We start from the raw sequence: 14,531 nt of genomic DNA on the forward strand, positions 1-14,531 counted from the left end.
AAAACCTGTTAGATTTTAGCTGCTTTGCTGCTCCTTCTTACTCTGAGAGAAACGGGCCAGAATGGTTGAAAATGACAGAGACCCGTTAGAACAGAACCGACTCAAAGTCCAAAGTCCATGTCTGTCTCCAAGCACCATCAATATCAGACAGAGACACCTGATTGGTTAGAATCTGGACCAATCAGCAGCTGTTTGATGGCAGCTCTGTCACGCTAAACTGAAACTTATGTCAGCAAAATCAAAGATAGGAAAAAAACGAGATGTGACACAACGCATGCGAAAACGTGTTTTGCAAACGCAAAAATGTTTTTTGAAAAAGAAAAATTGAAAGCAAAAAAAAATTATTGAAAAGGAAATATTTACTTCTTTTTATTTGCAACTTAGAAAGTTTTGTGTGCAACGTAGTGGCAGAAATATCACTCCATAGGCTAAAGGTAACAGTGGGGACATTTCACGTCTAACTGGAAGACTGGGAAGAAACCCCTCACTTTGTGACTTCTATTTGCGACTGTCTGCTGTGACTGCTTGGAGTCTAAGAGAACAGGAGAAAGATGCACACACTAAATTGGACATAGTGCATGCTCATATAATGCATTACAACTTCCTTGAAGGACCAAAGCGCTTTACAGTCGAAGTCCCATTCAGCCATTCACACACTGATGATGGCTCTGCTGACGCCAACCTATAACCGCCAAGAGCAACGTAGGGTTCAGTGTCTTGCCCAAGGACACTTAACACATGGGCAGACAAGGAGGAAGCTGAACCTGCAATCCTCCAATTTAGAGGTACACCTCTGCACCACAGCACAGGAACACCTATTATAGGAAGAACAAGGTAGATTAGGAACTGTGACAATGAATAAAGGAGGAAGCAGACAGAAGGGCACACATTTTTGGAACATCTGATTTAGGAAAGAAAAACTGAATTGAGGAATTCCGCAATGAACGCCACAAAGAGCACAAAATCACTAAAGCATTTGTAATAGGACCATGGAATCATGAAGCACAGAATCCTTCTAGGCAAGCAGGAAAAGTAGATGGTATTATTAGTTACAGTCCATACTTGGGACAGATCTTATTTTGAAGGCAGGGGTTGCAATATTTTATTGGTGATCAAAATCTTTAGTATTCTCTGGAGTTTTTGTTCAGCCTGGACATGTTTCCTGAGTCAGATCAAGAACACAATACAGTCATAAAACAAATATATGCAGACGACACTCAGCTTTATGTAGCTGTGTCACCAAACCTCCTCCATTCACCAGCCCTCTGCAGCTCAGAGCAGCTGAACTCCAGAATGCAGACGGATGTCCTTCAGTTTAACAATAACAAACACAAGACTGTGGTTATGCAGACAGAAAGGAAAGAGTGAAGGTCACGGACAAATGGATTTTAAGAGGAATAAAGAGCAACTAGAAGTTTCATTGAACCCATAGCATGTACCATCTCAATCAAATAATGAGATCTTGTGTCCAGACAAGACTTTGTTTACAAAAATCTTGCAGATTTGTTACTCATAGTTTGATGAATAAAATCAGTAAGAAAGATGGCAGTTCAAGTCTCTATCAGATCAAAATGACGAAGTGGGACACTGTTTCCATCAGTACAAATATTTAATGTATAACTCATTCCAATAACAACAACAGCAAATGTAACAGTCTGGACCATTATGTGAGTGTATAAAGTTCAGTACAATGACTAGCTAAAAACATTTCTGCAAACAAAAATACAAAAAACTGCAGTATAAAAATAACACCATATGACAACAGTAAATGTGTCCATCTCCAGACAGATAGAAGTGTTTCCCTCCACATTCTGTCCACACAGATGCATTATCTCTCCTCTGTTATTCATCATTTCAAATTCAGCTAATTTGCGAGTCCAGCTAGAATCAGATCCCACAAAAGTCAAAGGAGGGTCTTCACTGCTTCACATTCACGTGAGCTCCCCGTCAGCTCTGTGGCAGTGGCTCAAGCATGTCAGGGGACATGTGTAACACTTTCCATGTCAGGGGTGGTCATCCAGGCCCTCCACAGCTTGGCGTTGGTTTTCTTTCCCAGACGCTGTGACTCAGTCACAGAATCAAACGGTAGAAGATCCAACAAGCAAACACAATCCAATGACTGGCCCAGTTCAGCTCGGACCACCTTTGGATGGTGTGAATGGCTGCATACCCCTTCAACAGCAAAAACACATTTTGGCTTAGATCTAAAGGGTTACTTTAAGTAGACCTGATAAAATGGTAGACTATTCTTTGAAAAAGGGTGAGATGAGTGTCCCATAACAGCTGAGACAGGCTCTAAAAAGAAGCCAAAGTTGTCTTCATACTGACATGTCTAAGTTCTTTGTGTGCCACGTTGCAGCCTGCCCCTTGACTTGAACAATTTGACAGTTGCTTTGGTCTTCTGTGGCAACTGGTTGACAACTGAGTGAAAGCCGTTTTAAGCCACAGAATAACACTGTATAGAGGAAACCTCCATCTTTAAGAAAACTTAGATTATAAATTAACTAAAGAAATATACAAGACACTTCAGGTAAAACTGTAGTGATTTGCAATTAAATTGCTCATAGAATGTAATGGAATTACAGTTCAGATAAAAATAAAGGTTGGAGCAAAGCAAAATTAAGGTTCATTTCATGGTTATTTAGCAAATGAGCCTTGAATTTTTAAACAGCTCTTTCGTGGGAAAGAGAACCTCACCAGTGAATGGACCTCTCGTGAGCTGCGTTTTTGTCATAAATAAGTCGTAAGAAGGGTCTGAAATTGAACAAAAGTGTACGGTGACAGCTAGAGTTTACCTCTTCCACTTCCTGTTCATCAGTGCCAGGATCAAACATGGAACCCAAGTAGGTGAGATGGAAGATGGTTAGAAAGCTGAAGACCAGGTTCAACAACATCACCCAATAATTCTGTATGAAAGGAGAGAAGACAAATGCCTTCAAAAAAGACATAAGATAGTCAAGTAACTACAAAGTCTGCTTACAATCTCACAGTTCAGGCTCTAACAGGCTTAATCGTGTCAGATTTTCATCTGAGAATCCTGGTTTCATTATGAGGTTTTAAAAACCCAATGTAATCAAAATCCTGTCTTTGGTGTTTTTAAGATGTCCTGATTGCATTATTAAGCTTAAAAAAATGCTTGTGGTTGTTATGTAGAAACTACAAAGTCTCCCTGATCTGCTGCATTCTGCTGCATCCCCTGATGATCAGTGACTCATGATCGTCTGAGCTGGAATCCTGATTGAACTGTACGGCTGGATGGCACTGATATTGCTGAGCGTTTTTGTTGCACTGCTAGAGTTAGGTTGGGGGGCGGAGAGCTTATAACTTTCAGCAACGGAGAGGTGAAGGGGGGGCAGGGTTGCTCCGCACCAATGGTTCCGCCCACAAGTCAGACATGAATTTCGAGTAAACTCCTGCTGCTCTGCAGAAACTGTCGTAGAAAACGACTCCAATGTTTGGATTTGGGTTAAAACTGCATTATCATAATCAAAAGACCACTGAAAAAAACGCTTTGACAATAGATCAAAAGATGATCTGTCTTAACGCTCATGGTCCAGATTTCCTTGTTCCTTGTTTTGTCTATGCTTATATAAACGTATGTGGTATCAATTCCAGATGCAGGTGCGAATGTTTGCAGTTTCAAATAAACAGAACTTTTCTTGAGTGGTTGATTGCGTTGTTCAGCTGGGCACCTTCTTGTGTTGGTGGCTGCAGTCGGAGGGACAGGGTCTGGACAGGATGCATGCATTGAAGATGTACGCAAGCCTCTTCCTCAGGACTGAGAAAAAAACAAATATATACAAGTTTAATCTCATGAATACAGGAAAAATCTGGAAATGTAGGGAAAGGTTTAACTTTCACCCTTGGGTGGTGATTACCGTGCTCCACATAGGTGATGAATCCCAGTGAGAGCAGGACAGCTCCAAGGTGGAAGCTCAGGCCCTGAAGAAGAACAAAGGGGGTACACTCAGTGCTTGGATGTCTGCACCATATTCACCCTTCTACTGTTAGGAAAGTTATTTTTAACAGCAGGCACATGAGCTACATGTGCAAAGATGTGCATTCACAGGGGACCTTCAGCATCCTGACACGTGACGTTTTACCACATAGTAAGAAGAAGCTGGGAATCCATGTTCGACTCCATTTTGGAACTATCTGCATTCTTGTGTTCAGAGAAGAAAGAATTGATTACTGTCAGCTAGACCCTGGTGTGCTTTAACATGAGAAACCAGGCCCATTGCAACTGGGAAGGCGAGGAGGCTTCATCATGGTCTGGGCTGCTCTGTTGCATCTGAAACAAGGTGTTCAATATAATCTCATAACAATCGGGGCATTTTGGAGCCACATGCTGCTTGGTGTCAGAAAGCTTGATCTTCAAACAGTATAATGATCCAAAACTCAAAAAAAGACCCAATGAAGGATCAAAGCAAAGGACAGGATTATTCAGATGGAGCTGAAACGTGGAGAAGAAACCCTTCAAACCTGAGACAGGTGATGGAGGCTGTTCATGAGAGGTGGAGCAGAATCCCTGCTGACACCTACAGAAGTCTATCTGACAGGCACAGAAACCCACTGATTGCTTTGATGGACTCAAAAGGCCGTGCATCTGAGCTGTTCTCGGGGTTGATAACTGCAACTCACCCCCCTCCCTCCTCTGTGTGCTGCCCGGAGGAAGTGCCTGGCTCGCGGAGCTGCACCTGAAGGACAGATTCATGGAGGCCCCCCCCCTTCCCTTGATCCCTGAGCCTCGTGTTTGTGTTTTGTCTGCATATGTGCTACTTATGTTAAACGGTGTAGTTTTTTCTTGCATCTACACATTGTACGCAGTGTAGAGATACGACTTTTTTTGTCACCAATTCCCCCCCTGCCCCCATCGTGGACAATCTGCATGCTAAGAAAGGGAGGGGGGGGGGGGGGGGTCAACTCTGAACTGTACACGTGTTTCTGTTGTCTGTCTGATCTTGTTCGGGTTGTACTGGAACTTAATTCCTATGCCAGTGTAAAAACTGTGCACATGACGAATAAAATGAATCTGAATCTGAATCAAAACACTAACTCAAATGTAGCATCATTTGTGTTCAGGCCTGTTTCAGTGATTTCTCCTTTGAAATAAGCAAAAAAATCAAAAGAAATGTCTGAATCTCCAAAGGTGATTACTGTAACATCTGTAAAGCTGTGTTTTCTCCAGACCCTTTAAGGTCCCCTGTGAGTAAATTATGACGCTCCTCACTGAACCATGTAAGCACAAACTGCAGGAAATCAAGTTCTTTGGCACGCGTTTTACTTTTAGTTAAGCCATGTGTTCCTGAAGGGGAAGGCTTTTATCCTGACACCAAATGTGCAGCGTGCAGGGAGGGTCACTGTAAATGATTTTAGCTCTAGACACCGCAGAGCATTGTGGTTAAAAATGTTCCTCACATGCAACAGAGCGCTGGCTGTGTAGGTCACCAGGATGGCAGGAAAAGTTCCCAGCTTCATGGCATTCTTGAAGACATCTGAGGAGCGAGGAGACAGCAAGAGTTACCACTAACATTCAGGTAGCGTTCAAACTAAAACCTTTACTGTTCTCACGTCTCATGTTAGAGACCATGGTGTTTGTGCCCTAAGCTCTGATGTTAAATACCTACAAAAACACAGTTCTCTTTGATGTTTTCTTTTTTAAGTCCTTGACAGGGATTCTGCATCTAAACCATCTGTTGAATTGATGAATATAGAAGGTGTAAGAGCTGAGCTTTGACATGTACAGTTGTTCTACTGCGAATTGTCATTTATCTGGCAAACTGACAAATTACTCGAAAATTTTCAATTTGATTAGAATATAAACTAACAGTTTCAAGCTAGTTTTTCAAACTAAGAGTTTGAAACCCCCATTTTATTCAAATCAAAGCATAGATAAAAATGTTTGACACCGGAGATGTCGCCGGCATTCCCTAAATAACACACGCTGGCTGTTGGACTGTTCACACATGCATTGGGGATCAGCTTATTCTGGTGCGGAGAAAAGGGGCTCTCCTCTGATGCATGCAAAGTGTTGCATAACAGCGCAAAGCTGCTTTTCTCTCCATCAGAATCAGCCGATTTACGTTGACTGCGTTAACACTTCACTACGGTAAAAAGGTGCATATCAGTGCAAGGCTGCTTTTCTCTGTAAGATCTGTACTGTAGGCAGGAGTTTGTCACTGTTGTAGGCTTCTGTCTGTGGCTTGCCATTGTTGTTGCTTTTGAACTTGTAGGCATTGCCAGTTCCCTTCAAAACATGGAAACTGTCCATGCCGTTTGTGACTTTGACCCTCTGACAGTCACTTACAACTTTTCAGCCATCGGGACATTGGGATGTTCCAAGACGTCACGACCAACACCATTGACCGGGGTATTTCCACTTGCAGGGGCTTCACCACGCTCATGTCCCTGCAAAGAGCAGTCTGGTCAAACAGCCCAGGGCTTTAACAAACATGACCACCCATCGTCAACTCCACTGTGCTTTACCAGCAGATGTGCTCCTTCTCTTCAGTGAAGCAAGCTCCAGCCAACATGCTGGTGCCCTCACTGAGGTGACCCACGTAGTAGTTACTGAAGTGGAAGGACACTGCGTTCTCATAAGCACGCAGCCACCTGCAAACACACAAACAAGAGCTTCCTGATGCATTCACTCCCAACCTTGAAGATTGGAAAGTCACGTCAGAGATGTTTTTCATCCATCCTCAGCTAGACAAAATTGTTTTGGAAAAACAAAGAACATACTCGGGTAAAAATAACCCTGCAAAAGTGATGGTTTAACATTTTTTGTTTTGCTGAGACCAATAGTTCACCAAAGCAGAGAATAGCCAGAACATGTGGGTTAGATTCCTGGACTATTTTGACATCTGTCACAATTGGCACTCAGTTGAGGATAAATTCTTGACAGTCTTGCTTTAGACAGGTGAGCCCTCTGTAGAACTGTATTATATTTACCTTGGCACAAGAGGTACTGTGGTTAACTCTCTGTCAGGCCCTGTTCCACACATTATCATCCAAACTCCACCCAAGCTCTTCCTCCCAACTCTCTTATTTTCAGAAGAGCTGCGCTGTCATGAAGTGATATACAGTCTTTGATTTTGGAAATAAGTCTCTTTGGATTAAATGGCAACTCAAGCACCTCATCTAACACAGAGACTGGCGGTATGTTAAGAAAGTTAGGGTCATACATGAAAGTACCGAAAAGTGGGAATGAAGCAGATTAAATGTGGATGCAAGATCAGTGAAGCTTGCAAATATACCGTCTAGGTACATGTCCTTAAAGTTGACGATACCTTTCTTTCCCAAATTGTGAATCCAAAGTCTGTCTGACCAGGGAGAAAAGGGGGATTTAGGACTAGTGGTAAGCACCTGAGTGAGTCCATATGTCTGAAACATCATTTTTTAAGTATTTGTAACTACTGGATTGTGTGTAATACGGTGGGAAATGACACAGCGGAGACTAGATCCAATCAATGCTGCCAAAGTTGTTGTTTTACAGGATGAGCCTTGAAAACGACACCAGTGGGTGTCAGAAGCCTGGAGCCAATGCCTCATTTTTTGAATATTAGAGGCCCAGTAGTAGTGGCACAGGTTTGGACTGATGGTGTAACTTTTTATAGTTAAAGTGTTCTAGGGTTAAGGTAGTCCGTCTAGATTGTTAAGAATAAACTTATATTCTTCTCATTATAACAAAAAAAAGTGTTAGGTGAGGCGACTCCAAACACAAAGCACTACTCATTTTCCTTTTTGGTTTAAAATCAAAATAGTAGAACTGTCAATGTTTCACTGCACAGCGGGCGCCACCAGAGGTCCCACAGCGTCACACAGTTCATCAAAAGTTGAGCGTGTCATGTGGAATTGTTGGATCCACAGCTCCTCTGGAAAATCACCAACCACCATTTCCCAAAGTGGCTTTATCCGTAACCGCTCCCACGTTTAAAGGAGCTTGCCACCCCACAGCCTGAAGAAGACGCCAACGTCTCCTTTTATAGATGATGATGAGCGCTAGAGCCGTGGCAGAAACCTGAATGTATCTGCTGTCGATCAAAGAATGGTTCACAGCCGTCGCTTTGATTCATGTGTATGATTTAATGGAAACGGTGTAATTGCAAAATTGTGTTTTTTCAACATTTCTAGAATTTTGATAAAGTTGTGTGAATTTTTGTGATGAAAACGCAGCTGCAAACTTTTTCCACCAGCTGGTCCTCAGTCCTTCACACTGTTTTCCACTACCCTTGTAGTCACACTAACACACACACAGTCACACAGTGGTGACACACACTGTCGTGTTCGGTCCTTTAGCTCCACACATGATGACACATTTTTGTGAAAAGCTCAAATCATTTCTTTTATAAATTATTTAAAATGTAGACTTCTCCTGCCCCTACATTCTGCTAACTTTCACTTGAAACAGTCCAATTCAAATCATTTAGTTAGTTTGGTTAACTGACAGATGGGCTCAGCTGTTCACCGACATACAGAACTTACCTTTCTCAATTGCATCTTCGAAGCAAAACCAGAGAGAAAAGAAATGCAATATCATTAAGGCAGTGACTATTAAAACGGTTTAACAAAGACCGACTTACCTTTGCGTGAGTGAGTTTCCATATATTGGGACAAACAGGGGGAACAGGTAGGGGGCGATGCAGGTGCACACTAGCAGACAAATGTGACTCTTCAGGAGGCTGAGGGATGAGCTGAGCAGCCATGACCAGCTCTGAAAAAAGAAATCGCTGCATCATCTCACAGACCCAGAGAACCTCACACCACAGAGGCTGACCAACACTCACCAGCTCAACACCATCAACCGCTCTCTTGTAGGCGGAGAAACTGATCCATGGGCCGAAGACAGCAGTGCCCACAAACAGGAGATAGCCTAGAAACTGGGCTGGGGAGGGAAGGCTGCACACCGCTCCTCTGTCCAAATCAAAGGCCAATGAGATGGCCTTCATGGCCACCACCATCTGAGAACCTGATACACCCAAAAAACAGAGAGGGCAACATGAAGGTGCTTCAAACCTACAGTAGGTGATCATGGTGTTACTGACTGTGTTCACAAGGGTCCATCTCAAAACAGAACCAGGAACATTTCAACTAACAGGCTTTTCTTGCAGGACGTAGCTCTAGTCCAGTGGGACAGAATCAAGCCAGTTCCAGATGTGGAGAACACCTGGACATATTTTAAGCCCCTGTTTGGTGCCATCTTGGATAAACACGACACCCTTAAAAAGTCTGGGTAAAAGAATCTCTTCAGTCCTTGGTTTAGCTCAGCATTATCAGAGCTCAATCAGCACAAACACAATTAGTGGTGTAGGACTGAATCTAACCCTAACCCAGAAAAGACAGACAGAAATGCTCACAGCGTTAAACATGAACCGTCTGTACCAATGGTTCTGATCCTAAAAAGTGATGAAACTCCGCCAAAACACAGGAAAATGAAATTAACTTTCTCATCCCCCCCACTGCTGTTAAAGTGCTGTTGTCACAGACTGAGCTGAAATAGTGCACCTCTTCAACAAACACTTTGTCAAGGCTGGCTATGTCCACGGCAACACATCACCACCTTCTAGAAACACTCCATCATCTGTTAGTCATTCATCTACACCAGGACACCCTCCCTTTTCCCTCCACCCAATCCTGGAGTCTGAGGTCTTGGCAATACTGCATAGTCTGGACACTCAAAGATCTGCTGGCTTAAATGTAGTAGATCTATTCTCTCATGGGTTGTAGCCCCCTTTTCCTGCCTGTTCAACCTCTCCCTACAGACCAGAGTGATCTGGAAAAAAGCAGCCGCTACCCTGCTCTTCAAGAGAGGAGACCATCTGGACTGAATTGCTGCAGACTCATCCACAAATCCATATTCAGAGACCCATATCAATATAACACAATCAATAATCAATAAGCAGCATGTACATCACCAGCAAACTCATATCTGCTTTAAATACAGTTTTAAATGTCATAATCTGTGATGTGGGTAATAAAAATACTGTGTAGAGGTTTTTTTGTGGACTTTTTTTTGGAATTTGCACAACACATGCCAATGCATATTTGAATATATGTGTATATGTATATATATATGCATATGTGCAGTATATCTGCTTATTTATGTTGTTTTTCCATGTAAACTTATCAACATTTCCCTGCCTCCGTGCGGTTTTTGCACATCTGACGTGGTTATATCTGTACATATCACTCTGCACATAATTACGGACATTTTTTTAATTGCACATTTCACATTTTGCACATTTGCAGACTTCGTTGGTACACTCTGTACATATTGTACATACTGGCATTTTTTCTTTTCTACTTTAGTAGATTTGTTTTGATGGTGTTGCTTCAGTGTCATTGTCCAAGTGGACAGTGACAATAAAGGCATATCTATCTATCTTTAGCATGCTGAGTTTTCCCAGCAGTTATGAGTAAAGAAGCAGCACTGATGAGCAGGGAAATGTCTCCTTCATGAAGTCCAATTCATCTGAAGAAGGTAAAGTCTGTGATAAAATGAGCAGGATGAAAAAAAATCTTCATAGTCATTTTGCTCTAAGCCAGTGTTTCCCAACCCTGAGCATCAGACAGCGTGCATACAGTCGTCATGAAAAAAAGCATCTATTTTAGGTGGAACAGACTTTGGACTCTACAGTTGTTTGTTGTCCCTTCGTCCCCTCTCATGTCGAAACACCGCAAAAGTGGATTCAAATGATCTCTCACCTCTAATCCTGTGCCAAGTCACTGCATCGATTAAGTGCAGCTCTCTGAAATGAAAGGTTCAAAAGGAAATTACTTTCTGATCACAGGAAGCAAAAGAAATACAATTATTGGTGTGCGCATAAACAGACTGAGATGCCTCAGAAATAATGTGAATGAATGCAGAAACCAGCTGTGGTGCAGATTTTAGACCAGGGATAGACATATGCAAGTCTGGAGTCAAGTCTGTCCTGTTTTCTTCTGATGCCAAAATTAACAGAACAGTGAGGAAGAATCACAGAACAACAAGTGGGACATTGGCTTTAGAAATACTTTCACTTGCCCACACCTAGGTGTGTGAAATTTATTTCTCTGCATTTGACCCCTCCCCTGGGGGGGGCGGTGAGCTGCAGACACAGCCATTTGGTGGCTTAACCCCTCCAATCCAACCCCTTAATGCTGAGTGTCCAGCAGGGAGGCACTGGGTCCCATGTTTCGAGTCTTTGGGATGACTTGGCATGGATTTGAACTCACGACAATCCAGTCACAGGGCGGACACTCTACCACAAGGCCACTGAGCTGGTTACTGCCCCCTTACTCCACTGTACCTGGCTACAAAACACATCTTGATCATCTGATGATCATCACATCTGATTATGAAGTTAAATCCTTTTCACTTTTTAACAATCTTTTCAGGAACAAAGCTTATTGCTTTCATTGTCATAGTTTATGTTGTTACTTTGCATTCCCTTTTATCCTTGTCCCATTCCTAAACACACCATATTATTTTCCCAGTGTTTTTTATTGTAATGTAGTGGTGAAAGTCTCATTCATGAGCAAAGCTTTCAGTTAAGTACCCCATAGGAATTCTTCATTATTAGCTAGGCTAATATTTGAGAGAGAATGGGGTGGCATGTAGTTGTTATGTTTGAAAGTTTTCTTTTTCTTTGTGAATCTTGTCTGCTGAAAGTTATTTTTGGACCTGGCACATGGTGACTGTACAGCAGAATTACAGTGAATGTTCAGAGGACAGAAGAATGAACTGAAAGCTCTGCTTTGTTTGGGTTTTATTTACATGAGCCAGGAGTTTTACGGTGGAGATCTGTGGGCCGCAATTCTCATGGATGATTTGATGCGACTCACTTTTATTGAAAAAAAGACCTTGCAGAAGCTCCCTGCAGCCTAATGCTGTTTCCGCCTTACCCAAACAGAAGGTAGATGAGGATGACAGCAGAGAGAAAGAGTCCTCTGCTGCTGGTGTGCCTGCAGAGCAGCAGGATGACATAACAGAGCCCGCTGAGCGACAGCACCCACAGCATCTGGAGCTCGAAGAACAGGAACAGCCCCATCATCCCCGTCAGTGCAGACACTGCATGCTTCACAGTCAGCACAAGTCCTGCAAGCGGCAGACACAAAACAGCACCAGATCAGCCTTTCCAACTCCATTTCTGTCATCAACACAGCTTATCTGCACAACAAATTCACACTAGCCCCAGCTCTTTCTAACCTTGTTCAATAGGAGTCTGTTATTTTATCTTTACTCTGACAGACTGCAAAAACTACAGATGTAATGTCTCAGCTCAAACATTTGTCAGATAATGGACGACCAATACTGGACCAAAACATCTCTATTACCCCTTGTGCTATCCTAGGCACTTTAACATTGGGAGTTGGGTCATCTAGACCCACTAGACAGAGCTCTGAACCTTTTTTCTTCAATGATTTGTGATCTTCACTGGTGTCCATGGATTACATGAAATCTTTCCACCTTTATCCACCTTTGTCATGGTAGGGAGAACACGTCAATGGTCATTGTCTTGACCCCATAGGATAGCACAAGGGTTAAGACCAACAGTTCTTATCCAAAGAGGCTTTTCACTGAAATTTCAAGAATCTTAAAACACAAAGTCTGAAGTTGATGTTTCAGATTTTTACTTTTTAACAATTTAACAGCCAAAATCTTTTTAATATCACGGTAAAAAAAAGGAAACAGCCGGCTGGGCTGACTATATCAAAATTTACAATTTCAGAGCTGTCTAAAAGCAAAAACAAAGAATGTTTACTTCGTCTTCAGAAAATGCATCTATCATATATCATGCAAATGTCACTAGTTATGTCAAGGTCTAACCCTTTTTCTTAAACAATTATTTGAAAAATAGATGAATATTATTAATCAATCTGTGTTAAATCCTAAATGTAATTAACGGAGGTAATTTCTGCTTTCAATGATCAGAAACAGCCAATCAGCAGTCGGTATTTTGTGGATTTTCATGGAATGATGCAGCCTGTTAAAAATGGCATTTGCAGGTTTTAAAGCCACCTTTGTAATTATACATCATATCTTAAACTAAATGAAAGACAACTGTCTTCTCCTTTGAATGCTGCTTTTTCCCGTGATACTCCTCCAGACCTGGCAACCCAAAGGTTTCCCTTTATATATTTCAAAGCTTTTCCATTTGCTCCAGGGCCGTTCACAGCATACCAACTATAATTACCCATCATATCAGTTAACTGAAATGTGCTCCATTTATTTTTTGGCACTTAACTCATTCTACAATTTTCAGCTATTTTAATCATTCAACTATTCAAATGTTCAGCTTTTCCAATTATGACCAATAACTCAAGTTATTCCAAGATTTTTGCCTTCATTAATATACCTGGGGAATCCTTGGTGCAGAAGCCGCTGGTTCGATACCCGGCGCTCGCATTTTTCACAAAAATATATTTTTTGTTATTGTGCTGTTTTCACTTTATTTATGGTCAACTTTGATCATTTCTTTCTTTCTTTTTATTTATTTATTTTTTCCAATTATTACCCTTTAAGTTTCATTTTCATTCAGCAATATAGCATTAAGCACTGAATTTTTTCTGGGAAATGCAGCTCCTTCTGGTTTTAATACTTTTTTTTATCTACTCATGAGTTAAAAGGAACTTTGATCTGTTGAATTTTTTTTAAAACACATCAAATTATATGGAGAATTCTTATCTACAAACAAAGAAAGAAGGAATGCTCCTCAGCTTTTTAGATGTGCTACCTAAAAGCAGTTAAAATGACACAGATGTAGATTATTGATCCAAAGTGAGTTGCTGATGCTGACCCAGTCTGAAGCAGACTCTGCACAGGAGGCAGAGGAGCAGCAGCATCCAAAGCTGCTGAAGGCTTTGTTCAATGCTGCTGAGGCCGCAGGTCTGGGCCAGCTGCTGCCATACCTGCAGCCTGCTGGACAGGTCCATCCTGAAAGACAAAGACCAAACCATCACGAAGCTCTGCTGCAGACTGCAGACCTTCACCTGTCCTGTCTGTCAGCAGAGAGCACCTAAAAACCTCTGAGCTGCCCTATGAGCATCAACAACTTCTGCTAGTTCCACCACAGGCGCACGTGCAACCCGCTCTGACGTCAGCATCTCACGTGAACAGACAGCAGTTTGTTTGGTTTTTCATGAATGAAGTTGAGAGGAGAGAAGAAACGTGCAAACCTGAGCCGGAGGAGCAGAATCAACAGAGGAGCCGCTGCTTTCTTTTCCCTCGATCCTTTCTTCTTCTTCTCTGCTGGATCATCGACAGGCAACGCTGCCCCCACAGATGAAGACTAGTTATTGTTGTTCCACATTCCTCGGAGAACCTTAGAACCAGTCCACCTTTAAAAAAACAGAACTGACTGAGTCAATCGTACAGAGAAAGAAAAGCGGATTCTTTGCTCGAAATTCTAACCTAAAGCAAGACTTTAAACGGGGAAAACAACCTTTCCACGGTTCCTCGGATTTCTTTCCACTAACAGCAAAGTCACGTGACGCTTTAGTGCCGCCTTGTGTCCCAGCTGCAGTCCTACCCCCCCACACACAAGCATTTC

General features: G+C 42.2%; 1 protein-coding gene across 2 annotated transcripts; it reads right to left on the reverse strand.

Annotated features, from left to right (window-relative positions):
* Window positions 1-1,590: 1,590 nt before the first annotated feature.
* Window positions 1,591-14,531, reverse strand: LOC101155172 (protein-serine O-palmitoleoyltransferase porcupine). Of its 2 annotated transcripts, none has more exons than XM_004086351.5 (14): window positions 14,393-14,531; window positions 14,158-14,319; window positions 13,779-13,915; window positions 11,884-12,076; window positions 10,705-10,748; window positions 8,787-8,968; window positions 8,583-8,713; window positions 6,487-6,612; window positions 6,308-6,408; window positions 5,419-5,495; window positions 3,879-3,942; window positions 3,693-3,778; window positions 2,796-2,906; window positions 1,591-2,172 (listed from the first exon to the last, which is right to left on the reverse strand). In XM_004086351.5, exons 3-14 carry the CDS (start codon window positions 13,912-13,914, stop codon window positions 2,071-2,073), a joined length of 1,353 nt encoding a protein of 450 aa, XP_004086399.1. In that variant the 5' UTR covers window position 13,915; window positions 14,158-14,319; window positions 14,393-14,531; the 3' UTR covers window positions 1,591-2,070. The 2 variants fall into 2 exon arrangements, with proteins under 2 accessions (XP_004086399.1, XP_011471296.1); XM_011472994.4 differs by having other exon boundaries at window positions 14,424-14,522.

This window comes from Oryzias latipes, chromosome 7 (assembly GCF_053564925.1).
Source record: "Oryzias latipes strain Hd-rR chromosome 7, Olatipes_Hd-rR_3.1".
In the NCBI taxonomy this organism is placed as follows: Eukaryota; Metazoa; Chordata; class Actinopteri; order Beloniformes; family Adrianichthyidae; genus Oryzias; species Oryzias latipes.